Genomic DNA, 27,176 nt, shown 5'->3' on the forward strand with positions numbered 1-27,176 from the left:
AAGCCTAATAATATGTAAGTTTTGAGACATGTTTTTATGGTCACTTTTTAAAAATTAATGGATATAAAATAATCTGCACACAACACTCCAATTCACTTTGTAATCCTAGCCTTATGGTTAGGCTGAAAAGATGGTCTTACTCAAGTGGCTTTTTCTTCCATTTTTACTGTAGCTGCTAGCTTATACAAATATACTGATATAATTAATGAAACATTAAGATCTGTTTATTAGATGATTACATGATTGAGTAGTAAATGGCACTCATTTTATCAAGGCTTTTATGCATAATTATTAAAGTATGCATTGTTTTATTGGTGTTTTCGATTTGTTCATTTATTGCATACATGTTTATATTTCTTATAGATATAATGCTATACTTTTTCCCATTATCCATCCAAGCATAACACAAGTTTTTTATGAAATATTAAAAATATAAATCCTGCATAAAATATAAACATAAATTTAACAAAGTGTTGTAAAATAAATGTCTACATAAAATCCCAGTCAAGTAAACAAAGAGAACTTACTAGTACTATGCATTTGTTGATCGTGACTGCCTCCCTTCTCCCTAATGGTTAACCACTATTCTGACTTTTATGGTATTTACTACTTTATTTTATATTTTTACTACTTAGTTATGTATTTCCAAAAAAATACATTTAATTTTGTTGCTTTTTGGGCTTTATTTTAGTGGTAGCATAGACTGTATACTCTGTGACATCTGACCTTTTATATGTAGCATTATGTTTCTAAGGTCAATATTCATTGCTATATGATATTCCATAGCATGAGTATACTGTGTTTTGTTTATATATTATGCTACTAGCAGACATTTGAGATACTTATAGTTCTCTAGTTTTGGCTATTGTAAACAACGCTGCTACACGTGGAACATTAGCTACGTATCTGTGTGTGCATACATATACATAATTTTTTTGTGTGTTACAGAAAAGGTATCTAAATATTCAAAGGTATGTTTCTGAACTTCCTATTCAGTTGGATTTTGTTCATCCTTGTACAAATATTAGATTCTGTTAATTACTATAGCTGTATAATATGTTACAATAATTGATAGGGTGATTGTTCCCACTTTGTTCTTTTCCAAAAATATCATGGCTACTTTTAGTCCTTTTCTTTCCATACGAATTTTAGAATCATCTTGTCACACAAACCATCCCACTGGGATTTTAATTATCCTTGGATTGAATCTACAGATAAACAGTGAGTGAACTGACATCTTTATAATACTGAGTTTTCCAATCTGTAAACATTGTATATATCTCCATTTTATTTAAGTATTCTCTAATTACTCTCATTAGGACATTGGGGTTTTTTTCATAGGTCTTATATATCTTTTGTTAATATTTGTAGCCTTATGTTCCCCAGTATATACTACAGTATGTGGCAATGTCACCCAGTGGTTTAAGAGCATGGACTCTGGAACCACATTGTCGAAGTGATTTTAGACAAGATTCGTAACCTCGGGGCTTCCCTGGTGGCGCAGTGGTTGAGAATCTGCCTGCTAATGCAGGGGACACGGGTTCGAGCCCTGGTCTGGGAAGATCCCACATGCCACGGAGCAGCTGGGCCCGTGAGCCACAATTGCTGAGCCTGCGCGTCTGGAGCCTGTGCCCCGCGACGGGAGGGGCCGCGATAGAGAAAGGCCCGCGCACCGCGATGAAGAGCGGTCCCCGCACCGCGATGAAGAGTGGCCCCCGCTTGCCTTAACTGGAGAAAGCCCTCGCACGAACCGAAGACCCAACACAGCCAAAAATAAATAAATAAATAAATAAAATCAAGTAAAACTTTAAAAAAAAAAAAAAAAAAAAGATTCGTAACCTCTCTATGCCTCCATTTCTTCATATGTGAAATGGAGACAGTAACTCTACCTTCCTTGGAGTTATTGTGAGACTAAATATGTCACATAAATTTAGAACATGGTAAGCACCATGTCTGAGATAAATGTCTGAGACTGTATAGATATACAAATTATTAATTCATTTAACTATTCTCCTTGAAATGCTTTTAGGTTAGTGGAGACATTTTGTTGAACTCTTACCACAAACTTTGTGGCTTAAAACATCACGCACTTACCTCAGTTTCTGTCTACATACACCTTAGCTTGCTTGGTTCCTTGTTCATAGTCTCACAAGGCTACAATCAAGGTGTCAGATGGGGCTGTGATCTCTTTTGAAGCTCAATCAGGAAAGGATCTGTTTCCAAACTCACAGATTGTTGGCAGAATGTAGTTCCTCATGGTTTTAGGACTGAGGGTCATGTTTTCTTGCTGCTTAGAGGCTAGAGCCCTTGCAGCTTTGTTAATTGAAGTCTGCCCTCAATTCTTAGAGGCTACCTGTAGTTCCTCACCACATAGGTTTCCCCAGTATGGCTGCTTGCTTCTTCAAAGCCAGCAGAGTAGAGAGACTCCAGCGAGAATGGCATACTGTTCTTCAAACATGCCGGTCGTGCTCTCAACCTTCAGTCCCTTGCTCAAGCTGTTTGCTCTGCCTTGGAACATTTTTCCTTCAGATAGCTCCATGGCTTGTTTCTTCATTTCTTTTAGGTCTTTACTCAAGTGTCACCTTCTTGATGAGGTCTTTCCTAACTACCTTATTTGAAATTGTGTACAGTGATCTATCCCCACTGCTCTCTTGTTACAACTCCTTATTCACTTCCCTGCTTTAGTTGTGTCATGCTGTGTTTTTTTGTTGTTGTTCACTGTCCCCCTCCTCTAGTATTCAGCATTCCGTAAGGACTGGGATTTTTGTGCATGTGTGTTCAGTGAGGTATCCTTGGCACTTAAAACAGTAATAGGCACTTAGTAGGTATTCAACCAATATTTCTTAAAATCAAGTAAATTGAATTTTATGTCATGCGGAAGGGTAGTTTCCAAATAAACAGTTTTATCATCTGATAATGAACATCATTATTTCCTTTCAGATAGCATTCCTCTTTTTCTTATCTTTTTTGCATTGGCTTAAACTTCTAAAACAATGCTAAATAATGGACAGTTTTGCTGTTCTCGTGACCTTAATGGGAATGCTATTTTTTGGAGGACAGGCAGTAGAGAGTGGATGTTGAATCTTAAATTAAGTGGCTTTCAAGCATCTGGTCAGATGATTATATATTTTCTATTACATATAGATGTCATGAATTATATCAGGAGATGTTTTAATATTAAACTATCCTTTTCTTCCTGGAATGAACTGTGCTTGATTACAGTATGCTATTCTTTTAATTTACTGCTGGATCAAATTTGCTAACCTTACATTATTCCTAGTATTTGTAGGATTTTAAAAGTCTTACATCATTCGTTAAAGTTTCTATTTACTCATTCTCTAATGAGAATTCAGTCCAGGCATGTATCTGCTTTCAGAGCTACTCTAATTTACCTTGGATCATCTCACTGTCCATCTAGAGTCTATAGACTCCTCTTTTCAAATCATAAACTAGAGGATGTTGAGGTTATTTTCATTACCCGTTCACTGATTTAGTAACCTAAAGAAAGTAGAAAGATTACTAGGTCCTCCCTAAACCTTTATAACTTAAAGCCTTATTACTTAGTTGGTGACAACTTGATCCTTCTTATTTTTCTAACAAAACATCTGAAGTCATCCTTGGTATCTTTCTTCTTTTTGCTCCACATATTCCGTCCACCAGGAAATTCTATCTGCCCTTGACATATTTTAAATTCCTCTATATATTTGCATCTGTTTGAATTTTCTTTTGTTTATTCATGCCATTACTACACTTTTAAAATTATCACAGCTTTGTAATGTGTGTTACTATCTGGTGTTAGACCTCCTCCCAGTATTGCTTCATTGTCCTGCTGGTATTGAATGTTGCTGTGGGTATATCTGAGAACAGCTTGATTCTGTTCCCCCCAACCCCAACTCTGTTAGTGACTTATCTTTTTCCCTGGATACCCCAGTGGTTCTTTCTCTAGGTCTAATAGCTCTGTCTCAGTGTTGACTCTTTTGGTTCAGTTTACCCTGGATATGCTGTTATGGTTGCTTTTCTCGTGGAATTTGAGTAGTATCTCTAAACGTGTATCCTGTTAGGTTATTTTTGTTTTCTCTTCAAGAAATCAATAATTTAAACTCTTTATTTTCATTATGTTTTTCACACTCTCATTCTGTTCCCTGTATCATTTATTGTGCTTTTAGCAGCATCTTTTCTTTTTTGCTCTTTCTAATTGTGCATTAATTTCTGTGACACTTTTATTCTTCTGCTTCTTTCCTTAGCTCTGCCAGTTCATGTTTTATCTTTTCTGGTTGTTTTGCTGTTTCTTCCCTGTGCTTATACAGCTCTACTTTGTGCAAAGAGCTTATTGGAGACTACTGCTTTATTAAACTTTTCAGTTGAGAGATAATTGCAATATAACATTCTGTAAGTTATACAACCTGTTGATTTGATACATTTATATAACTTAAAGAATTCACGGACAGTTATTTGGTCACAGTGTTGGAGTGTATAATGGCTGCCCTGTGTGCTTGTATTTGCCATCTGCTCATCCTGTTATCGCCTCCTTTTTCTTGGAGCACCTTTGTATGCGTCCTGTGGTATTTGTTTTTGGAGGGGTGTGAGTTTTTTCATCATCAGCTGTTTGTAGGAGGCTCGTGTTGAAGAGAAGTTGTGGTCATGTTCCCAGTTAGTTGAACTTTTTCTGTGGGCCTGAGTTTTCGGTCTGTGTGTGTTTTTGTGTTGTCCCTGCCAATCTCACTATGCATGTAGTCAGTTTTAATTATTAATAATTGTCTCTATAACCTGTAACCAATAACTAATAATTGATTTGTCTGTGACTCCATGTTCTACCTTTTTTCTTCTATTGCTACAAACCATAACAGGACTAGGGGTCTTCCTGCCTTTGTCTCCTGTATCCTGTTTCCACTGTTGTAAACAGAGAGTTTCATCTGAGTATACACCTCATTTCTGCAAATTTTGTTTTTGTGAATTTTTTTGAGAAATTAATTCTGTTGTTTTTCATGGGCAGCCGTGACATCCTTTCTCAGTTTCCTTCCTTCCCATAGTGGTCTTTGCCCAATTTTGATTGCCCTTGACTGTCCTTCAGCTCATTTTGTGGCTAAACGTTTTTATGATCTTTTCCTTCCTTCTCAATCCTTGGGGTTATTTCTAGGCTGAGAAAAGGGAAATACCAACTTACACTACCATCTTTAAACTAGAAGGCTAAGTATTTTTTTCATTTTATCTAGCACAAATGTTTTTACTTTTATAAACTAAGTACGGAACATTTCTCTAAACTGATAGTAGATTTTTCCCTTAGTTTTGGATACATTTGGTTATTTTAGCCAGGTTCTGGGGAGTGATATTGAACTGCCATTTTTGACTGTTAAATGCATCCACCAAGCATTTTTCTATTTATGGATGCTATTGACTAGATAAAACATGTGATTGCATCAAAATTCAAAAACTATAAAAGATATACTGTGAGAAGTATATTCCCTTCACTCTGTCAGATTCCAACCACCCCACCTCCCCCCGCCCCAAGCTAACAACTCTTACCAGTTTCTTTTTTGTCTTTGGAGAGGGATTCTACGTAAAAACAAATATGTACTTAAATATGTATTCAAATGTGTCTCCATTTTGGTTTGAATGCTACCATTATACACGTCTTGTGCCTCCTCTTTTTTACTTAACATACCTTGGAGATAGTTCCTGTGTGACTCAAAACGCATTTTCACAGTTTTTGGTTGAATCATGATCAAAACAAAATCTTCACATTCATTTTATTTTTCTTTTAATTTATAACTTCCTTTATCCCCTCTTTTTTTTTTTAATTATTTATTTATTTATTTATTTATGGCTGTGTTGGGTCTTCGTTTCTGTGCGAGGGCTTTCTCTAGTTGTGGCAAGTGAGGGCCACTCTTCATCGTGGTGCGCGGGCCTCTCACTGTCGCGGCCTCTCTTGTTGCGGAGCACAGGCTCCAGACGCACAGGCTCAGTAGTTGTGGCTCACGGGCCCAGTTGCTCCGCGGCATGTGGGATCCTCCCAGACCAGGGCTCGAACCCGTGTCCCCTGCATTAGCAGGCAGATTCTCAACCACTGCGCCACCAGGGAAGCCCCTATCCCCTCTTTTTTTATGAACCATTTTATTTCCAGAAGAAATATATAATGTGCAGAATTCTCCAAATTCTGGTTTCGGTGTTGACTATTTCCCTCTTGTGGTGCCTTTTTACATATTTCTCTGAGCCTTGTATCAGTATAAACTGATAATGAGATATCTAGGATTGGTTAGTTTCAGGTTCCGTTTTTTTTGGCAAGAATATTTTGTAGATGGTGCACTCACTGTACATCCTCTTGCATCACAATAGGGGCCACATGATTTCTACTTTTAGTAATGTTAAGATAGATCATTGTGTTTCGGTGTTCTCAGCTTTATCTGACAATTATAAAGTTAGCCATTGACATTCACCTAATATTTCCTGGATTGGTAGCAAGATGATTCTGTCATTCCTTCTGTATTTAATTGAGCAAAAAGTGGTGGCAATTTGTAGCTTTTATAGGTTTGCTAATGTTCCCTAATTAATTTTTAAATTAAGTATCAGTTGAGAAGAAAATTTTTTATTCCTAGATTTAGATAAATTTTTAAACTAGATTACAAAAAAACCCATGGTCTTTAAATGATATTTCAATTAGAAAAACTTTTGAAGTCAGTTATTCAAAATGATTAAAAATATATCTGAAATAACTACCTGATTTTTCTTACAAAATTTTATTTCCATTTATAGGTGTTTGAGACACCAAGAAAGTTTCTAAACTTTTAGGATATATTTTAGAAAATCTACTTTTATTGTTCCTTTTTATTTAGGTTATTAAGTGTGGTATGCTGTGATCTAGACACTCTTCTCCTATTGGAGGCTCAGTATCAAGTATCTGAAATGTTACTAAATGCTCAAGAAGAAAATACCTTAGAGACCTCTGACAGTCACAGGTAAAAAAAAAAAAAAAAAAAAAAAAAAATTACGAGACAATAACAGCTTTCTTTACAGATGTTCTGTTGAGACAGTAATTTTCTGTACAGTCTATTTAATGTTTTTCCATTATCTGAATTCAGTAGATTTAAATAAGAGTAAAAAGCAATAAAGCATAAATGTTACAGTTAAAAAGATTGTAGACAGTGTTCTTGGAGACAGCCTACAGAGTACTACTTTCTAAGTTTCTGTTTAGTTTTTTGTTTTTTAGTTAAGTCCTAACTTTATTAAGTTGTATCAGCTTTAAATTCAGACTCATATGAAAGATGACCCATTAAACAAAACGTTTGATTTTTGTGTCCCTTATAGAGGCAATTTTTACTTATTCTCTTAATTACGTTAGTTCATAGATATAAATTCTGATTATTGCAAAACGAGGTTATGGTAATATCTTGAAAACTTTTTTCTATTAATATGTCATACTTACCATTACCTTGATTCGGTTGACATATCTTGAACACACATTCAATAGCTGGCATTGTTTTTGTGTCTGTAATTTAAAAAAAGTGTGCCTCCACCCTAGCTAGACCTTGGAAAAATAGTACAGAAGACCAGGCCACATTACTGAATACTCTAGGTTTGATATAGAAAGATAGTTTTAACAGCTGCAGGAAGTGTGGAGGATACAAAGTTTAGAATTTGAATTAAGACACTGGGTCTAGAACTTAAGGGAACTTTGACTAAAAATGTGATAGAGTTGTTGCGGAAATAATGCACATCTTAATCCCATTTCTTTTTAACATGTGACATTTATCAAGGAAATATTCTTGATCTCATTATATCAGTTATATCTCCAATTCTTTGCTCTGTAGCTAAGAAAGCTGTAAGATAAAAAGTGAATTTATTTTTCAGACTCTTCTATAGAAATTGTATTGCTTTTTTTCCTCTACATTCCACTGACATGATCTTAAAATAAAATCATATTCAATTAAGGCAGTAACAATTGATATATTTATTTTTCAGAGATTTTATAATTGACAGCTTATCAGTGGAGAGAAATCATGTTCTTGTTAGAATAAATCTTATTGGTGGGCCAATGGAACGAATTTTGCCTCCAAGGATGATAGAGAAGGTAAGTGGGATAAAGAGGAGGGGGGAATGTTTTTCTGACATTTTGAAACAAGGTAGCCAACTCAAGTGACAATAAACAACTTGCAAATATCCACATCACGGAATTGAACTTTTGTTACTAGAAAAACTTTAGGATGCAAGTAAACACTTTCTAATGAAAATAGCATTCTTCAAGGCAAGGTGTCATGAGTGGTAGTTTGTGTTGCGGAGTAGGATATTCTTTTATTAAAAACTTGTCATTTTCCTTGTGTGTCTTTGAACACATATTAAATTTTTTTCACTTTTACTATCTTTCCCCTTCATGATACCTGATTTTTATTAGATGACTAATTCTTACTGTGTTTCATTGGCAATATATTGAGTACCTCTCCTTTCATCAGTATCCATAGAGTTTGGTTTTCTCTTGAAGGGTTTTTTTGTTATTTTTACTGTTGTTTGTTGTTATATTAAGTACTTCATTCCAAGATGGTGAGCTAGAAATGACTGACAGCACAAGAGAAATAGTTTTGTGAGCAATCTAGTTGCTACAACAAGTTATCTTATTTGTCTTTAGTACTTATTTAATGTTGTTTCTATATTTCATTTTAGTTAGTATCCATTAGAGTGTTGAATTATAATGTCAGATAGCTTTTGGTTAGTTATGCTACAACTCTGGAATTTATGAAACAAAAGCCAATTTAAATGATATTTCAGAAAGTCTTAAAATTTAATATTAAACTACTTCCTAAAGTCATCTGTCTTGCTTCTTTTTTAGGGTGATGATCCATATCCTTGGCCAATGTTTTCATCATACCCTTTACCAAACTGCTATTTGTCAGACAGTGTTACGAGAAATGCTGATCTAAAACAAGGTAAAACATTTACCATCAAGTGCCATGTTTTACTGCTTTTTTTTTTATAATTTGAAAAAAGATAAAGTATTATGAAGGGAGATTAATACCATTTTTCACTCAGCTCGTATACATGAATACATATATGTCTGTTTCTTTGTAAGTTTTCATTATTTCGCGTTCCTTACTAAATGAATATTTGTATGATGCCGAATAGTTCTTATCAGAACCTTGTTTTTGTTTTAAAAAAGGGGATAAGTGATTTTCGATGAATTCTCGATACGAAGAACTTTATTCAACAGATTAATATTTTTTAATATCTGTGTGCCATACGTAAGTCCTGTGTGCTCAGGACTTAAAATATAAATGTTATATAAATATAATAAAATAGAAATTCTGGTATTTATGACCTTTTAGGGAATACATTCAAGTAATTAGACAATTTTATGGTAGTACCGTGTGATAGGAACTAAATATATAGAAAAATGTGTAGCCTGCTAGGGTAGCACATAAACAGATGCTCTTCCAAAGAACACTGAGTTTAAAGTGAGACGTGAAGTAGGTGTTTTCTGGGTATTAGAAGAGCATTTTTGACAGAGGAAACAGCAGTGAGACTAAAAGGAGCAAATTGTATTAAGAACCATGAGTAGTTCAAGGATGTATGAGATTTGGAATGTGAGGACAAGAGTGACCAGATAAGACTTAGACAGGTAAGCCAAGTTCAGCCGTAAGACCAGGGTACCTCAAGTTCAGGTATTTAGACTTTATCATAAGAGCAATAAAAATTCAAGCAGTTTTTAGACTTGAGAATTCTAAGATGAAATATGAAGATTTTAAACCATTGATTTGAGAAGTTAAATCTTAATATCAACATGATCTCCTTGTCGTACTATCAAACTTGCATTGGAAAGAAATAACGTATATAATTCATTTCATGTAGGTTAGATTCCACAGAGTGATTGTTGAAAAATAAGAAATTTTTCTTCTATGTGAGGCTTCATAAGCCATTTACTTTTCCTGGTGTTTACTTGCCTTAAATCAATCAATAGAGGCCATCAGTTGATACACGTTTTTATTTCTATCCAGTGTTTAAGATATGCACTGTGTATCTCACAATTGCATAGAGACAAAATTCTATTTTTTTTCTATCTACCTAGGTTAGGGAAAGAGAACATGAGGGATTTTTTTAAAGTTATTAATATTTGTCTTTTTAATACAGTTTTAAAATTTTGCCGTGCGTTTTTCTCTTGTGTGACCTAATTCAGAGATGTGGGAGCGATATTAAGTATTTTTCAAGAAGAAACTCTTGAAAGAATATCATTTTGGACTCTTACCACTGACTTGCATCTTTCAGTGAACCCAGTCTTTTATGTCTTCCTCTCCTACTTTCAGTCTTTTTAATCAGTCTTTATATTTTGTCATTCTGTCTTTAGGTTTCATTATGTATTTGCCTACTCATTCCTTTATTCAGCATGTTTCATGAGTGCTGATTATCAGGTACTTCACTAAGCACTGGATATAAGATGATGTTTAGCATATGATCCATTCTTCGTGCCTCAACCCTTCAGCCCTTTTCCTTGTTACCATATAGCATCATTACCTTTGCTAAATTTCGCTTGGAAACAAATATGTCTTTTCTTTTGAACAGCACATTCATTCATTGTCAGTCTTACTTTGTGACTGCCATATTAGATAGTTTGTTTCTTCAAAGTATAATAGTTTGATTAAAAAATATGCTTTATTTTCAAATGACCAAGGCAGACAAATCAGAAAGTAAGATTAAGTGGAGGATCGTTCCCTGAGAAGGAAAAAAAAAAAAAAAAATTCAATTCCTAGGAATCGGTGCTCAGAGGAGTGTAATTTTTTTCCCTGCTCTACTCTTATAAGTGATTTAGAAAAGGGAGTAATAATAGCTTCTCTGCCTAGCCCAGAAGATAACTGCAGAATGGTTATTAACCTCTAGTGAGCCTGTAATGCTGCCAGGCAGTCATACAGTGTGTCCACAGGTCCTACTCTCCTAGTCTCCTAGATGACTGCTTTCAAATCTTCTCTTTCATCAAACCTTCCTAACCTCTTCGCAATATTTCCTACCAGATGGTAACTTTGTTTCCTTTTTTTTTTTTTTTTTTTTTTAACTGAGGAAATAGGAACAGTCAGCTTCCATGTGCTCCTGATACATGTCAGCTCACTCGGCTGCATCTGTGCCAATTTAGATTTTGTATTACTATGAATAAAACTGCAAATGTTAATTACAAAGTCCAGTTTCTCCATTTGTGCCCTGCATTCCATCCTCTTTTTTGCAAAGATATTGCTTCTAACAGTTCTCCCTTTTTCTTTATTGTTTTTCTGTGGGGGTGGGGTGTGGGTATGGATCTCCACTGTAGCTTTCCTGTAGGTCAACAAGCATGCTGTTAATTTTTCCATATTTAAAATATCTTCTTTTGAATTTACTTTTCCCTCTCTACAATCCCATTTCTGTCCTCCTACTGCAAAATTCCTTGAAGGAGTTGTCTAATCTTAATGTTGTAGTTATTCTCTTTCCATGCTCTCTTGAATCCACTTGAAAGCTAATCAGGCTTTCACCCGTACCATTCTACCATGATTAAATCGACAGGTCAGATCTCATCCTCGTCCTACTACACCTAGCATTAAAACTTAAAATGTTTGATGCCTCTCTTTTTTGAAACATTTTCTTATTTGGCTTTCAGAAAGTACATTATCTAATTTTTTTTCCCCCCTGCTGCATTTCTGGCAAATTCTTCATCTCTTTTGTTGGATCTTTCACATCTCTCCAACCTCTAAACTTTGGAGTGCCCCAGGGCTCAGTTCTCTTTTTTTTTTGGCTGTACTTATTCTTTTGGGGATTTCATCTAGTCTCATGACTAAAATACCATCCAGTACACTCTGATTTATATCTTAAACCTGTATTTCTACTTGACTGTGTTCTTATGTCTGTCTACTTGACACCTTTACTAGGACGATTAATAAACATATCAAATTTAACATGTCTGAGATAAATTTCTGATACTCTTTCAAAATCTATTCCTTTGGTATTCTTTCTCATTTCAGAAAGGACAACTTTGTGCTTCCAGTTCTTTAGGCAATAAACCTGAAGGTTTTCTTTGACTCCTTCTGTCTTCATAACCCCACATCTAATGTGTCAGCAAATGCTCTTGATCCTTCATATCTGAAATAAAACCACATTTCACTCATCCACTACTACCCTCGTCTCTCACCTGTATTATTGTAGTAACCTGTTCAGTTTGTTTCCAACACAGCAGCCACAGAAATGGCTACTGAAATGTGGGTTGGATCATTTAACTTCTCTACTTGAAACCCTCTCATGACTCCACTATAGGCTACAAGGCCCAACTCATTTGTGCCTGCCTTTCTGTCACATGTTCTGTTTTAATTTAGTACAATTTCAATTTTCTTTATTTAACTTCATATTTTCCCACCATATTGGACAGCAACTTCTAGTTGCCTTTCTGTTTGTACCTAAAACACAAGTGTTTGAATAAGACATTATTCTCAATTTAACAGCAGTACCTAATACTTCCTCCTAATAGTGGTCCTGGCATTATTGTGGTTCTTGTTAAGCGGGAGAGAATGATCTAGGTACCAGTCAGTGGATAGCCAAAGAGGTACCTCAGGAAGTGATTTTACATAGGTACTTACTGAGTCAAATATGAATCAAATATATGTCATTCTGGTATTGCTGATGTATCACTCACCCTATACGCGTACAAGAATGGCAGAAAATGGGAGAGGAAATCAGAAGCATGTCTGACTTTGATAGTACCTAAGAGAATACAGTGATGATATCTCTGTAACCTCAGTGAGAATAATGGAGCCAAACGTATTTCTAGCAGATACAAGGCTAAATTGAAAGTAATGTTCCTGGTTAAATACTGTTCAATAAGTTAAACATTAATTATGCATTTAAAAATACTGTTTAAGCAATACTTTAAGATATAAATAGCTATTTTAAAAGCAAGTGTTCATATACTTTTTAGATTTAGAGGTAATAATTCACTGATTCTGATAGGTGTTATTCTAGTCATTTGCACTGCAATATTTTGGGGTATCATTTCATTGTTGTGGAAAAAAAAATCACTGTAGTTGTGTGCACATGGTGACATTCACCTAATTTGTCTCCCAGCTTCTAGATTTATCCTTCTTGCTACACTTAGCATTTCCTCATCTGTTAAATTCCCTCTTGTTAGTTCCTTGGCATCAGTGTTAGCTATTAGATGATTTATCTTCATCTGTGAATAAGAATCTTGAGACATCATTTGGTTCAGTTATTTTTCTTTGTATTCATTTTTAGGGTCACCATATTAAAATGTAAAAGCCCTTTAAAAGCTGATTAACATTATTTATGTACATATGTCACATATGTGAACATACCTAAATCATCATACATAAAAAAAAAATCTCTTCCAAAATATCATCTCTCTGTTATCTGAGAGTTGAGAAAAGTAGGAAGAAATGTGTTAGTACAGTAACTTATTGTTCCTGTGCAGAAGATAAGAAAGAGGGAAGGGGAGTCAGAGAAAGAAGAGTTTGTACGGTGGTTAAAACCAAGTGTGTGTTAGCATGTCAGTGAACTACTAGAGATTAACTCATAATTCCTTTCCCGTATGAAACAGGAAGATTGTGAGATAGCAATCTGTTTTGTTTCATTTTTGTTTTCCTAAGCTAAAGTTAGATCTCCCAGGAGTTATAACATCCCTAGCAACTAGCATACGTTCCATTTTGATGTGTTCAGGATGAGTACTTCTTTCTCTAAGGAGGAAGGGAAATTCAGTACTTCCATACTGGGAAATAAAAATAGCTTGAGGAGTTGGATAGTGTACTCTGGGTATTGGAAGCATCAGAGAGAAATATCTTAATAAAATGAAAAATAAGCTCTTCTTACTTCCCTTTCTAGCATCTTCCATTCACTTTATTTTTTATTTTATAATGTTTATTCAGGCTGAATTATAAAAATCGGCAGTCTAGATTATGCCTGTATCCTATATACCTTACTACTGTAGAATTTCTATCTTTATCAAGAAACCATTTGGAAATATATTTACTTCGTTGGGGCTGGTGTCTTCAAAGTGGAGAGTAAGTTGGTGGTGGTGGTGGTTTTGGTTTTTTTTGTTTGGTTTTGGTTTTTTTTGGTCATTGCCTGTATGTTCCTAGTACTCCTAACAGGGCCAACAGAGTAGCAGAAGCACAGCAGTGACTCACAAGGTTACTGACAGCCAGGCCATTGGCAATGATTACTATTCTTTGATCTTAGAAATTCACATAGCTGCTCATTGAAAGCCTCAAACATATTAGTAACTCCTGATGTAAGTAAACTTGAATGTTCTAAGAACTCCTCAATAGTCACTCTTTACCCATACATCCCTCTGGAGGCCCTTCCTTTGTGCTGTCTAAGAAGTAAACAGAGTGAAAGCTAATAACAAATATGTTACTTTCCCATTCTTTCATCTTGCTTGTCTTTTACTTCATCTCTTGTCTTTTCTCTTTCTTACAGTGATTATCCTATATATTCTGCATCAATCATATAGGTCTTTGAAAAATTTTTAAAACAGCTTCATTGAGATATAATTAACATACCATACAATTAACCCATATAAAGTGTGCAATTGAGTGCTTTTTATTATATTCAGATATGTGCAACCATCACCACAAATTTCAGAACATTTTCATCACCTCAAAAAGAAACCCAGTATCCTTGCTTCCCCTCTCTCCTCACCCAGCTCTAAGCAGCCACGAATCTTTCTGTCTCTAGAGATTTCTCTAGTCTGGGCTTTCATATGAATGGAATAATATAGTATGCGGTATTTTGTGAGTGTCTTCTTTCCCTTAGCATGATGTTTTCAAGGTTCCATAAGATTTGTCCATGTTGTAGCATGTATAAGCACTTCATTCTTTTTTATGGTCAAATAATATTATACGGATATACCACAATTTGTTTATACATTTATCTGCTCATGGACACTTGGATTGTTTCCACCTTTTGGCTGTTATAATAATGCTGCTACAAACATTCCAGTACAAGTTTCTGAAAGTGCCGAATCCTAGCCACTAGGCCACCAGGGAACTGCAGGTACAAGTTTCTGCATGAACATGTTTCCATTTCTCTAGAATGTTATACCTAGGAGTGAAATTGCTGAATTATATGTTAACTATGATAGTTTGAGAAACTGCCTCACTGTTTTCTAAAGCAGCTAAACCATTTTACATTCCCACCAGCAGTGTATGAGAGTTGATTTTTTCCACACCTTCATTTGTTATCTGATATTTTTGATTCTAGCCATCCTAGTGGGTGTGAAGTGCTATTTCCTTGTGGTTTGATTTGCATTTGCTTGATGACTAATACTGTTGAGCATCTCCTCATGTTCTTTTTTTTAATTGAGGTATAGTTGATTTATAATATTATGTAAATTTTAGGTGTTCAACATAGTGATTCACAATTTTTAAAGATTATACTCCATTTATAGTTATTATAATATATTGGCAATATTCCCTGTGCTGTACAGTATATCTTTGTAGCTTATTTATTTTATACACAGTAGTTTGTACCTCTTAATCCCCTGTCCCTATCTTGTACCTCTCTGATTCCCTCTCCCCATCTCCCCACTGGTAACCACTAGTTTGTTTTCTATATCTGTGAGTTGTTTCTTTTTTGTTGTATTCACTAGTTTGTTTTATTTTTTGGATTCCACATATAAGTGATACTCTTCATGTTCTTATTGGCCATTTGTATATCTTCCTTGGAGAAATGACTATGTAGATCCTGTGCCCATTTTTCAGTTGGGTTATTTGTCTTTTTATGACTGTATTTTTTATATATTCTTAGTATAAGTCCCTTATCAAATATATGATTTAGAAACTTCTTTCATGCCTTGAAATACATTGTTTGTGCTTCTGGGCCTCTGCTCTTGATATTCCCTTTTCCTGGAGCACTAATTCCTACTCTTCATTTGGGTAATTCCTTCTAAACCTTTTGAAGCTTAGTCTGAATGTTACTTCTCCATAGAAGTAATTTCCACCTTATGTAAATAGACTTCTTCCCTTGCTTCTCTCTCTGGCTCCCTGTTTATTTCTCTAACAGCACTTACAGTTTACCTATGAGGTTTACTTATGTATTTATTTTTTCACTGGCTGCTACTCTAGAATGTCACCTCCCTGAACATTTTTGTCTAAAGTAGTAGGCAATAATAAATATTTATTGAATGAATGGGGGAATTAATATTGGATTTCTTCTCCCTTTATTTTTCTAATCATCAAACTCTATCTTCCAAATCTTTGTCAGAGGGCATTGGCAATTCCTTCTAGGCTAATCTGAAGTAAGTTTAGAAATTTATAATTATACCTGGAATAACCTCTGATCTGACTCAATTTTTAGAGAATGAATGGCTTTGCAGTTAGAAAGCTCCTTGAGCTAGACTTCTACATATATCATTCATGAAGGAGTCACTTTTATTATACTTATTTTATCATTTACAAAGTACTACTTTAACCGTATATAGCACATGAAAGGTATGCATTGTTAACATTACATCTCATTTTTTCACAATTGAAAAAAAATGCACAGCCTTTATTCTGTGATTATGTCGAATTTAATCTTTTATAACTTTCAGTGTCTTAACTCTACCACTTCCTCTACTGCATTTCTACTTATCTCATAGGAAATTGATTTTCTGACTGGCAAAAACATTCTGTTTCAAGTACTGTATAAAAGAGTAAGTTCCATGGTGATAATCATTCCCTTTAATGGAAAGCACAAAATAATGTTAAAATCGTTACTCTCAGATGGTTCAGATATTGAAATTGGATATTTTTAGGTGACATTATTCATATATGAGAAAACAGGTCATTTTAAATCTTATATGAGAGATAAATCTCACTATAGTATCTTTTTTTTCTTTTTGCCTCAACATGAAGTTGTTTTTCTTTCTACAAATTAAATGAGAAAAAGAGGGAGATCGTCATACAAAATTGAAACGAATTCCAGTTAGAACTTGCTTTTCACACTTTGTAATTTTTCAGCTCTGAGTGAATTTTGTATAAAATCTATGTTGAATCATTAGATTCTGTGTGTTGATCAAATGCTTACAAGGACCATGTGATGTTCTTAGGTGAGGATCAGGAATCTAAGTCACTGTATTAAGTCTGTATTTTTTGCATAGATTTGATACTTTATAAAGGCACAAGTGAAAATTCAAACCATTTGCAATGGTTATTAATACATATTATGTATTAATATGTTGGGGGGTGGAAAAGGCTTTTTGCTAAGTATTTTTATATATGTCTATTTTGAACGTTTCATAGTTGGAGCCTACTGTTTATCGAAGCGTTAATCCTTGCAATGCATTTTGGTCAGTAAGAAAACAAATATGGATAAAGTTTCTAAATTAGAGATGGAGCTGTAGAACAAGAGTACCATATTTTGTGTCTCTGGGGTTTTTCAGTGTTGCGTGAATGAGCAATAAAGTTGATAGCTTTTGTAGTTACAGTCTTAGGATGCCAACATATTCTAGCTCTCAAGACATGCTGATATTATTTTAAATTGTTTGCATTAAAAGCTGTTGAAATTTAGCCTTTTCAACTACAAATACTGTTATTTTGCCATTAGAATAATATCCTTATTTTAAAAAGACAGTTTTCATTTCTCTATATTGATTTTGTTTACCAAATTTTTATGTTCTTACTGGGTTTAATTCTTTATTCACTGATGCTGCTTCTTGCTGACACTTTGGTAATTTCTGTCTTTTCAGACATTAAGTTCATGCCCATGTCCTTATGAATTATCTTCATGTCTTTTTAACTTACAAATGGGATGACAATCATTGTATAATCCTAATAGTTAGATTCAGAATTGGAATATTATCTACATAGTAAGTAGAAATGAACTTAAGAGGAGAAAAGGGAGAATGAGCTGACCTATAATGGCAACTACATTTTAATAAAAGAATGAAAATTGCCAAATTAACAAATGAGTATACTGGGTTGCTTTTATTTCTAGTCTGATAAATTATGTAAGATTTAGGATTACCACTCTTCCTCCAATCAACTAAAAATAGAATCCCATGGGAAAAATTGAAAGTGCTTTGAAAAATAATGATACTACATAAAATGTAATGCAACATGATGATGGGTATTGTTCTGATTTTAAAAGCCTTTTTGTATTATGTCTTACACATATAGTCAATCTATAAATATTTTTAGTGATGAGTTCTCCCTTTTATTAAATATTTATCTAGGCCTTTATGTCAAGTCAGACACTTTCTCTTTCTTTTTTCTTTCTGTATTGTTTCTAACCTTGGAATTAAAATTTATTTTCTTCAGGTAAAGGTAAATGGCTTTTATTTGGCATCATCCTGTTAACTGAGAATAGAGATATAAGATTATGGTTTCTTTCCAATGTAATAAATCTTGAGCTGCAGCTGTTGAGATACTTAGTTTAAAAATCAGAATAAGTATTTACTTTTGAATGGTAAAACTCTTCATGTGCTTCTTACTTTCATGTTTGCAACAAACATGAATGGCAACCAGCAGAAATAGATCACGTGCTAGTTTAGGTGCAGGTAATAAGGGAAAACTAATTCCTTATTTTTTTTAAAAAACTTTTCACTGATTTCTCTTATAGTACATGCTTAATATCACATATTAAAAGGAAAAGTGATATGATAATTCCAAAGTGAGGAATAATCTGTATAACATATAGATGTCGTGTTTAAGAACTCACAGTTCAACAAAATAAAGACATGGAAGAATTTAGATACTCTCACATTTAGAAATGTAGGGAGAACTAATATTAAGCATCTGTCTAATTGCTTCTTGGAGACCACTACAGAGTCTTCTTATTTATTGTATTAAGAGTAAGCTGGCATAACTGTATTAATCTCCATGGAAGAAGAAAAGATAAGCAGAAAACACAAATTGGAAGCAAATATTTCACAAATAAGTTTCAGTCTAATAGAAAGAAGGGTGACTTTCCAAATGAAGCCTAGGAATCTGTTGCTAGTTATTTTATGAAATCTTCCATTTATTTGTTTTGTTTGTAGCAGTTGTTTATGATATTCTGTATAAAATGGACATTCAAAAATGTCTGATATCCTTGGAAAGAAGTACTAAAAGTTTTCTGTATAGATTTTCTTTGCATTTATATTAAGCTTACATTTTTCCTCCCCTTGAAATTGAGGTTCTTTCTTTTTACATTATTTATAGTATAAGTATAATCTTTCCTTCTATATAATAATCTTTTGAGAAACAAATTATACAATATCATCAAGTATGAAAAGATTATGGTGCTTACCAAAACAAAGAATTTCAGAGTTTAGGTATGAAATATTGACTCTAATTGAATTTTGTAAACATGAAACTTGATGATTTTCCTTTTTTCCATTTTACTCAGTGGTAGTAAGTGCGTGCTTAATTGCTTGTTGCCAGAGGGAGCTGTCCTGTGCATTGTAGGATTTTTAGTAGCATCCTGGTCTCTGCTCACTAGATGCCCATAGAACTCTCTCTTTGCACCCACCCCTCCCAGCTGTGACAGCCAGAAGTACCTACAGACAGTACTGAAATATGGGGAGCAAAACTTAGTCCATTTGAGAATTACAGCTATAGATTTCGTTTTTCCATTCTAGCACTTCATACAAATAGAATCACATAAGATACTTTATTTGTGCTTGCTTTCTTTAAGCATAATGGTTTTGAGATTCATCTAGTTTGTTACATGTACCACTTGGTTGTATCATTTTACTAAGTAGGATTCCAGTGTAGATAACTACAATTTGGTTAAACATCACTTTTTGTTTGTATTCTCTTAAAATCCTTAAAAACAACTGCTTTAAACTTTTTGGCTGCTAATTGTATCACCTCAGTCCTTTCTGAGTCTTTATATTAACTGATTTAACTACTGGTTATGAGTCGGTTTTTTTTTACCCTTTCTCGTGTTAGTAATTTTTAATTGAATATTCAACATTATTAATTTTACATAGTTGAGTTCTAGATTTTGCTGTCTTTAAAGAGTAATGGACATTTTTGGGCATGCAGTCAAGTTACTTGTGGATCAGTTTGGTCATTCAGGGCTTTCATTTTTTTGTTAGGGTAGGTGGAAAGTTGTCTTTATGGCTAATTTAACTCTGTTACTAAGGTGTGACTCTTCTGGTCTGTGGAATGCTGGTAATTAAGGAGGACTCTTCACACTCTGTTTGGAACTTGGACATCTTCTAACCCTATGTATACTCTGGGAATTGTTCATTTTACAGCTCTCAGCTGTTCTTTACCCAGTCTTGTGGAGCTTCACTCTTCAACTGCACAGCTGATTCTTTGCAACCAACTTGACAAAGACTTATACAGATTTCTGGAGTTCTTTCTATGTTCATCCTCTTCAGTACTGTGATCCACAGATTTTAGTCTCCTCAGTCTCTCTGCAGTTTGACTTCTGTCTCTTTAACTCAGCCAGACCTCCAGGGCATCCGCCTTCCTGCACAGTGATCTTGAAAGTGATTCAAGAAAAAAAACTGGGCCCAATTGTAAAAGCTACTTCATTAGTTTCCCTTTTCTCAGACATGACGGTCCTGTATTGCCTATTGGCCAGTGTCTGAAAACAGTGTTTTGATATATTTTACCCATTTTTCAAGTTGTTTATGGCAGGAAGGCAAGTCTGTTTCCGGTTCCTCCATCATGACCAGAAGCAGGACTCTGGTTTTTAATTTTTTTGTGTGATTATAAACATAGAAATTTTGGCAAACATTAAATTCTGTGTATCGTTCATTCTTGTTCTACTCCCCAAATCACTGATTCAGAGTTACTGTATTCCTGTGGTACCATTCCTTTGATTCCATTTCCCCTTACCTCATTCTCCATGCCCAAGGGCTTTTGCTGGAGTAAGATTATTGGCCTCTCTCTGGACTTCCTCACTTATTCTGTACAAAGTTAGGAAAGAAAAATGTTTGGTAGGTGAATTTTGGAGAAGGAATGGAAAATCTTAGATTAGCCTACTTAAAGGCTGTATTTCCAAGTTAGCCTAACTTTTTTGTTTGTTTGTTTTTAAAAAGTTTTTTTAAGTTAGCCTATCTTTAGATTATACTCATACCTTCCCTAACAAGGGCAGTCAGGAGAGGCCTTTGGTTGTCTGTCATTGTCTGTGATTGAATATATTCAGTGCAGGGGAGATACTTGTACGTCTCTGTGGCAGGAGATCCAAGTTGTAGTGCCTAATTTAGCTGTTATAGTACTAGCACTGATATTTTGAACTCCATTTATCTACTCTTGTCTACTTTTCTTTTGGTTCCAAATTTAGAGGGGGGAATAAAGGAACTGTTTCCCTCAAACTTGGTAACATCACAGATACAAATTTTCAATAAACATATCAAATCACTAAATATTTTTAGCTGTGAGGTTGCATATTGAAGAGCTCACACTTCCACTGAGAGCTGGGGGAAATGATAACCAGAGGTTATGAGCATACCAAGTTGTCTCTCTAGGAGTCTTGCAGGCACTCTTGTCTCCAGCTCAGCATTTGTTTATTGCCTCAAATCAAATTTCCAGGTACTAAATTGGGCCCTTTAGCCTTTCTACCAGTTGGTAGATTCAGATGCATACCACATTTGCTGCTTCAGAATTGTTTATAGTCTAGTGCCTGTGCTCTTTTCCTTAGAATGAGATGAAAAGGCAAAATAGAATAGCAAATGTGAAAGGAGAGAGACAGGAGAGCAAGATGAGGCTGTAGAGCAGGAGGGAAGAGGGAAAAGATAACAGGATTTTTAAAAAGCAGGTAATTTACAGAAGAGCTGTATGGACATTCTCTATCTGAAGGAGATGGTGGTGGTTATAAAAGACAGGCATACACATGGATAGAAAGAATGACACAGAAGGAAACAAAGATGAAAAACAAACTGCATTTGTCTTTCCAGTCATGTGCCACTAGTGATTTTTTATAGAAGTATAACTGACTCTTAACAGTATTATATTAGTTTCAGGTGTACAACATAGTGATTCAGTATTTTTATAGATTATGCTCCATATAAAGTTTTTATAAGATATTGGCTACATTCTCTGTGCTGTAATTATATCCTGTATCTTACTTTACACCTATGGGGAGTGGGGCAAGATCAGTGAAGGGGATTAAGAGGTACAAACCATTAGTGATTCTTAATAGGTTCTAGATAGTTTGTTCTTGGGAAATAAGTAATGTAGAAAATCTGAATGGAAACTATACAAATTCCATTTTAATGCTGTTCAGTTGTCTTTTACCTAACTTATATTGAGATGCATTTAACATTAATACTCTGCTGTTAATAATATAATTTTCAACAAAATTATCAGCTTTGATAGTTCTTGTTTTAAGGTTTTGAGAATATTTATTAAAAATAATAATTTTCTCCTTTGACTAAATCAGTTTCATTTTTCTCTAGATATTGCTTCTCATTGAGGCCATTTATGGAATATTACAGAATCATTCTGGTCTTGATATTTAAAAAGAATAGATTAGATTAGTACTAAATATCAGAATTATACATTCTTCCAACAAAACAGTTTCTAGTTTATGTGTATATTTATGAGTGTGCATATGTTTGGTATATTTGTATACTCATGATGATTGTATGAAAGAATATGTCTGTAGCTTTGATATGAGAAGGTTTTTTAGTGACCTAATTGTCAAATACGGAAGTAGTTACATAAATTATGATTTATATACTTAATCATATAATTTTATATATGATGACTGTGAGGACTGTGTGAGGATATGCAGCTGCTTTTTTAGGACTAAATAAAACCAGTTTAGACCATTGGAATGATATGTATGTCTTGTTTTGTTTTGTTATATACACTTCTTATGTATGTCTTGATTATGCTCAATTATACTCCTATCTGTGTATATATTGTATATGCATACACAGAGACACACACACACATGCTTTATGACATATAAGTTTCATGAGGGCAAGTGACCTTGTCTGTCTAGATTGTTATAGCCACATAGGAACTCCATACATGTTTACTGAATGTATTTTTACAAAGATTAGATGGAAAAATAAAATAGTTCAGTATGGTAAAAAGTTTAGTTTTTTAAAATTTGTAAGAACAAGGACTTGCTTTATTATAACTGTATTCATTTTAAAGGATAAAGAGTTGGTTGAAACCCTCTCTAGTGTTAGATTGACTACTGGTGTACCCTTCCTGGTGGAATTCATCAGCCCAAAGTAGAGCTTAGGTGGCTGTATTTTGTAGTGTTCCTAACCACTTCTTTGGGCAGAAGTAATCAGGCCTTTGACTCTGTACTTTGAAAAAGTTCTTGTTCCTTTTTTCCCAAAATCTTCTTCAAGGAAAGTGGTAAAATGTATGAGTTGATGCAACTATCTGTTCCCCTCATGCTCTTCTAGAAAACAAGAGAACATCTTTGCTTCTTTTTCTCCCCTTTGAATTTTTACCTATATGTGTGAGAAAATAGTATATATGCTTTTATGTTTATATACTTGTATATCTTTTTTTAATGACACCTAAATCTTCAATATATTTAGAGATGTTTTCTAATGCAAAATCTGATGGGAATACAATTAAAATGGAAGACAGAAAAAATCTCATGGGAGTAAAATGAAAATGAAAATGAAAAGATAAAATTGGCATGTATTCATGAAATTGTTAAGAAAGAAGGAAAGTTATATTTTAGCCATAGGTACTGTTTTAGCATGATTCATTTTCAACCTAGTTTTTTTCCCCCCCCAAGAAGAGGAAATAAATAATCAACTAGAGATTTTTCTACACTTATGCTTTCTTTTTGCTTTTAAAAAGAATGAATAAAATTGTGCCTGAATATACGTGAAGAATGAGTATAATGTTTATGTCAGTCTCTGCAGTGAAATCTTAAGGTCCACACTATGTGTTAAATCAAATACTCAGTAATGAGTCATGTTTGTGTAAGAAAGAGTTATGGTTATAAATCAATCCATTTTATGAGCTTTTAATAAGTCTATTTTTATGAGCTTTTAATAAATGGGGTAATAGCAGTTTGACGGTATAAGATATAATTACAGAAAAATGTCTGTTTTCTTTTGAAACCCATATCAAATACTTTTTCTGGAACTTGTAACTGTTTACATAATTAAGTTGAATACTTATTTTTCAGTATATCTAGCATGTTTTGTTAACATAACACGTCATCTTTCTTATTAGACAATGATCTTGGCAAACTTTTATTGCGCTTCAAAATGTCTGATAAGCAAAGTGAGTGGATAGAACACTGCCGAAGACAGTTTTGCAAAATGATGAAGGCCAAACCTGATATAATCAGTGGAGGTGGTGAGTATGTTTTAATTTTTTTGACTTTTTTGGCTTGAAGAGTATATTAACAGAAGCTGTGTTTTCCTGAAGATTAGTACTGGCATATCATATCTAGAATACATGATATTAATTCCAGAAGTCCATTGACTTCTGAGAAATTTGTGGTCCTGGAGAACAAAAATTAAAATTTGAGAAATTACTCAGCTTTCTTTTAGTACTGTTTCAGAGGGCTTGGAAGCTAAATCTACCTTTGCCTAGGTAACAGTTTGCTTGGTTTCACCAGCTTTCACCTAGCTATACCATACTGCTATGTTTTTGGAACTTTATTGAATGTTTTGACATATTTTGAAACTCCACCACATCTAGCCAAATAAATTTAGTGACTTGTAAGGAAATTTGGGTGTGTGTGGTGGGGGGATAGCTATGTTGTCCAAACCAGCAAGCAAGTTGTTTTATATTCAGATATTTATATGTGTGCATGCTTCCTAAAATTATCATGCTTTAATTAACGTTATCTTAAAGAAAGATAGTCTAAGAAAAAAGTTCTAATGTCAATACAAGCTAGATTTCTTGAAAGCTATAATTTAAAAAATAATTGTCCTCTTTATCAGCCATGCTTTATGGTTTTCATGTTTGTATCATTTGCTATAAAATTAAAAATGGGAAATAAAAATAAGTTATATTTTGTTGGAGAAATTACATTTTCAGGGAATATGATATATATGGGCAAGAAATCAAACATTATTCTCCAAAATTTTAGTGTAAAATGAGCAGTTCAACTGTTTTATACGCCCCCAAATATTTTAAAAATAGCTATTAGAAATATATATTTATCACTGGTTGCATAATAGAAAATATTTAAAATAGGTTTTGCAAATGCCAAAAGGTACAGAACAAAATGAGAAAGCAGCAGCTTGGAATATTGTTCAGTTTAAACATAGTAAGTGAAGGTGTAGTTTTCTGAGTTTCTCTCTTACAGGGATGGTGATAAGACAAAAGAGAAATCACATGTTCAATCCTATCCATGACTCTGAAACAACATAAACAAGTATAACATTACCATTAAAACTGTGTTCTATTTGGAATCTTGGGGCACTTCCCACAAGATTTGACCTTAGTTCTACATTACTCTGATACCGTGTCCACCATTAGATTTTGAGCTACTTTCAAAAGTAGATCTTGACCTCTCTGCCCAGCAAGGTCTAGTAGGTTACACAAAACTGTTACTTTCAACAGCAACTTTATAAGATAGTCTGCATTTTATGGATAAGGAAACAAAAGCCTGGAAATGTTAGATAACGAGCTCAGTTCACAGTGGCAGACCCAAGAAGTGAATTCAAGCAATCTGAATCCAAAACTCGTGCTCAGTATCAGCTTGCGATACTACCTCTTTGCACCTTCTCTTTACTACCTAATGTTTTCCACGTGGGAGGCAAACAACATTTATTAAGTAAACCCAGATGAGCGTAATACTGATGGAGATAGAAGATGATAAAAGTTTTTAATATCTCCAGTCTCATAGCATACTTGTTTTCTGTCTATAAGCTAAGATGAACTAATTTAGGGGGTAAGCTGCAGAAATACTAAACAAATAAATGCTTTTGTAAGGCAGGCATGCTTATTTGTCTGTGTGCATGCACATGTACATCTGGCTCTATAATCTGGTTCAACTTGGGTTTTTGGGGTTTTTTTAAACATCTTTATTGAAATATAATTGCTTTACAGTGGTCTGTTAGTTTCTGCTTTAGAACAAAGTGAATCAGCTATATGTGTATATATATATCCCCGCATCTCCCTCCCACCCTCCCTGTCCAACCCTTCTAGGTGGTCACAAAGCACCAAGCTGATCTCCCTGTGCTATGCAGCTGCTTCCCACTAGCTATCTATTTTACATTTGGTAGTATATATAAGTCCATGCCACTCTCTCACTTCCTCCCAGCTTACCCTTCCCCCTCCCCGTGTCCTCAAGTCCATTCTCTACATCTGCCTCTTTATTCCTGTCCTGCCCCTAGGTTCTTCATAACCACTTTTTTTTTTTTTTAGATTCCATATATATGTGTTAGCACACAGTATTTGTTTTTCTCCTTCTGACATTTTTCACTCTGTATGACAGTCTCTAGGTCCATCCACCTCACTACAAATAACTCAATTTCGTTTCTTTTTATGGCTGAGTAATATTCCATTGTATATATGTGCCACATCTTCTTTATCCATTCATCTGTTGATGGACACTTGGTTGCTTCCATGTCCTGGCTATTGTAAATAGGGCTGCAATGAACATTGTGGTATATGACTCTTTTTGAATTATGGTTTTCTCAGGGTATATGCCCAGTAGTGGGATTCCTGGGTCGTATGGTAGCTCTATTTTTAGTTTTTTAAGGAACCTCCATACTGTTCTCCATAGTGGCTGTATCAATTTACATTTCCACCAGCAGTGCAAGAGGGTTCCCTTTTCTCCACACCCTCTCCAGCATTTATTGTTTCTAGATTTTTTGATGATGGCCATTCTGACTGGTGTGAGGTGATACCTCATTGTAGTTTTGATTTGCATTTCTCTAATGATTAGTGATGTTGAGCATCCTTTCATGTGTTTGTTGCCAATCTGTATATCTTCTTTGGAGAAATGACTATTTAGGTCTTCTGCCCATTTTTGAATTGGGTTGTTTGCTTTTTTGATATTGAGCTGCATGAACTGCTTGTATATTTTGGAGATTAATCCTTTGTCAGTTGCTTCATTTGCAAATATTTTCTCCCATTCTGAGGGTTGTCTTTTCATCTTGTTTGTTGTTTCCTTTGCTGTGCAAAGGCTTTTAAATTTCATTAGGTCCCATTTCTTTATGTTTGTTTTTATTTCCATTTCTCTAGGAGTTGGGTCAAAAAGGATCTTGCTGTGATTTATGTCATAGAGTGTTCTGCCTATGTTTTCCTCTAAGAGTTTTAGAGTGTCTGGCCTTACATTGAGGTCTTTAATCCATTTTGAGTTTATTT

The 27,176-nt window shown here is 34.3% G+C and overlaps 1 protein-coding gene across 3 annotated transcripts in view; it reads left to right on the forward strand.

Annotated features, from left to right (window-relative positions):
* TBC1D32 (TBC1 domain family member 32) overlaps positions 1-27,176 on the forward strand; it is a 190,395-nt gene that overhangs the window by 117,173 nt on the left and 46,046 nt on the right. For all 3 annotated transcript variants that reach the window (XM_007190776.2, XM_057528103.1, XM_057528104.1), the window contains 4 exons: positions 6,831-6,953; positions 7,957-8,065; positions 8,819-8,915; positions 24,081-24,206. In XM_007190776.2, the coding sequence (XP_007190838.2) occupies positions 6,831-6,953; positions 7,957-8,065; positions 8,819-8,915; positions 24,081-24,206 (455 nt within the window). The remainder of the gene's footprint in view (positions 1-6,830; positions 6,954-7,956; positions 8,066-8,818; positions 8,916-24,080; positions 24,207-27,176) is intronic.

Source organism: Balaenoptera acutorostrata, chromosome 14 (assembly GCF_949987535.1).
Source record: "Balaenoptera acutorostrata chromosome 14, mBalAcu1.1, whole genome shotgun sequence".
Taxonomy (NCBI): Eukaryota; Metazoa; Chordata; class Mammalia; order Artiodactyla; family Balaenopteridae; genus Balaenoptera; species Balaenoptera acutorostrata.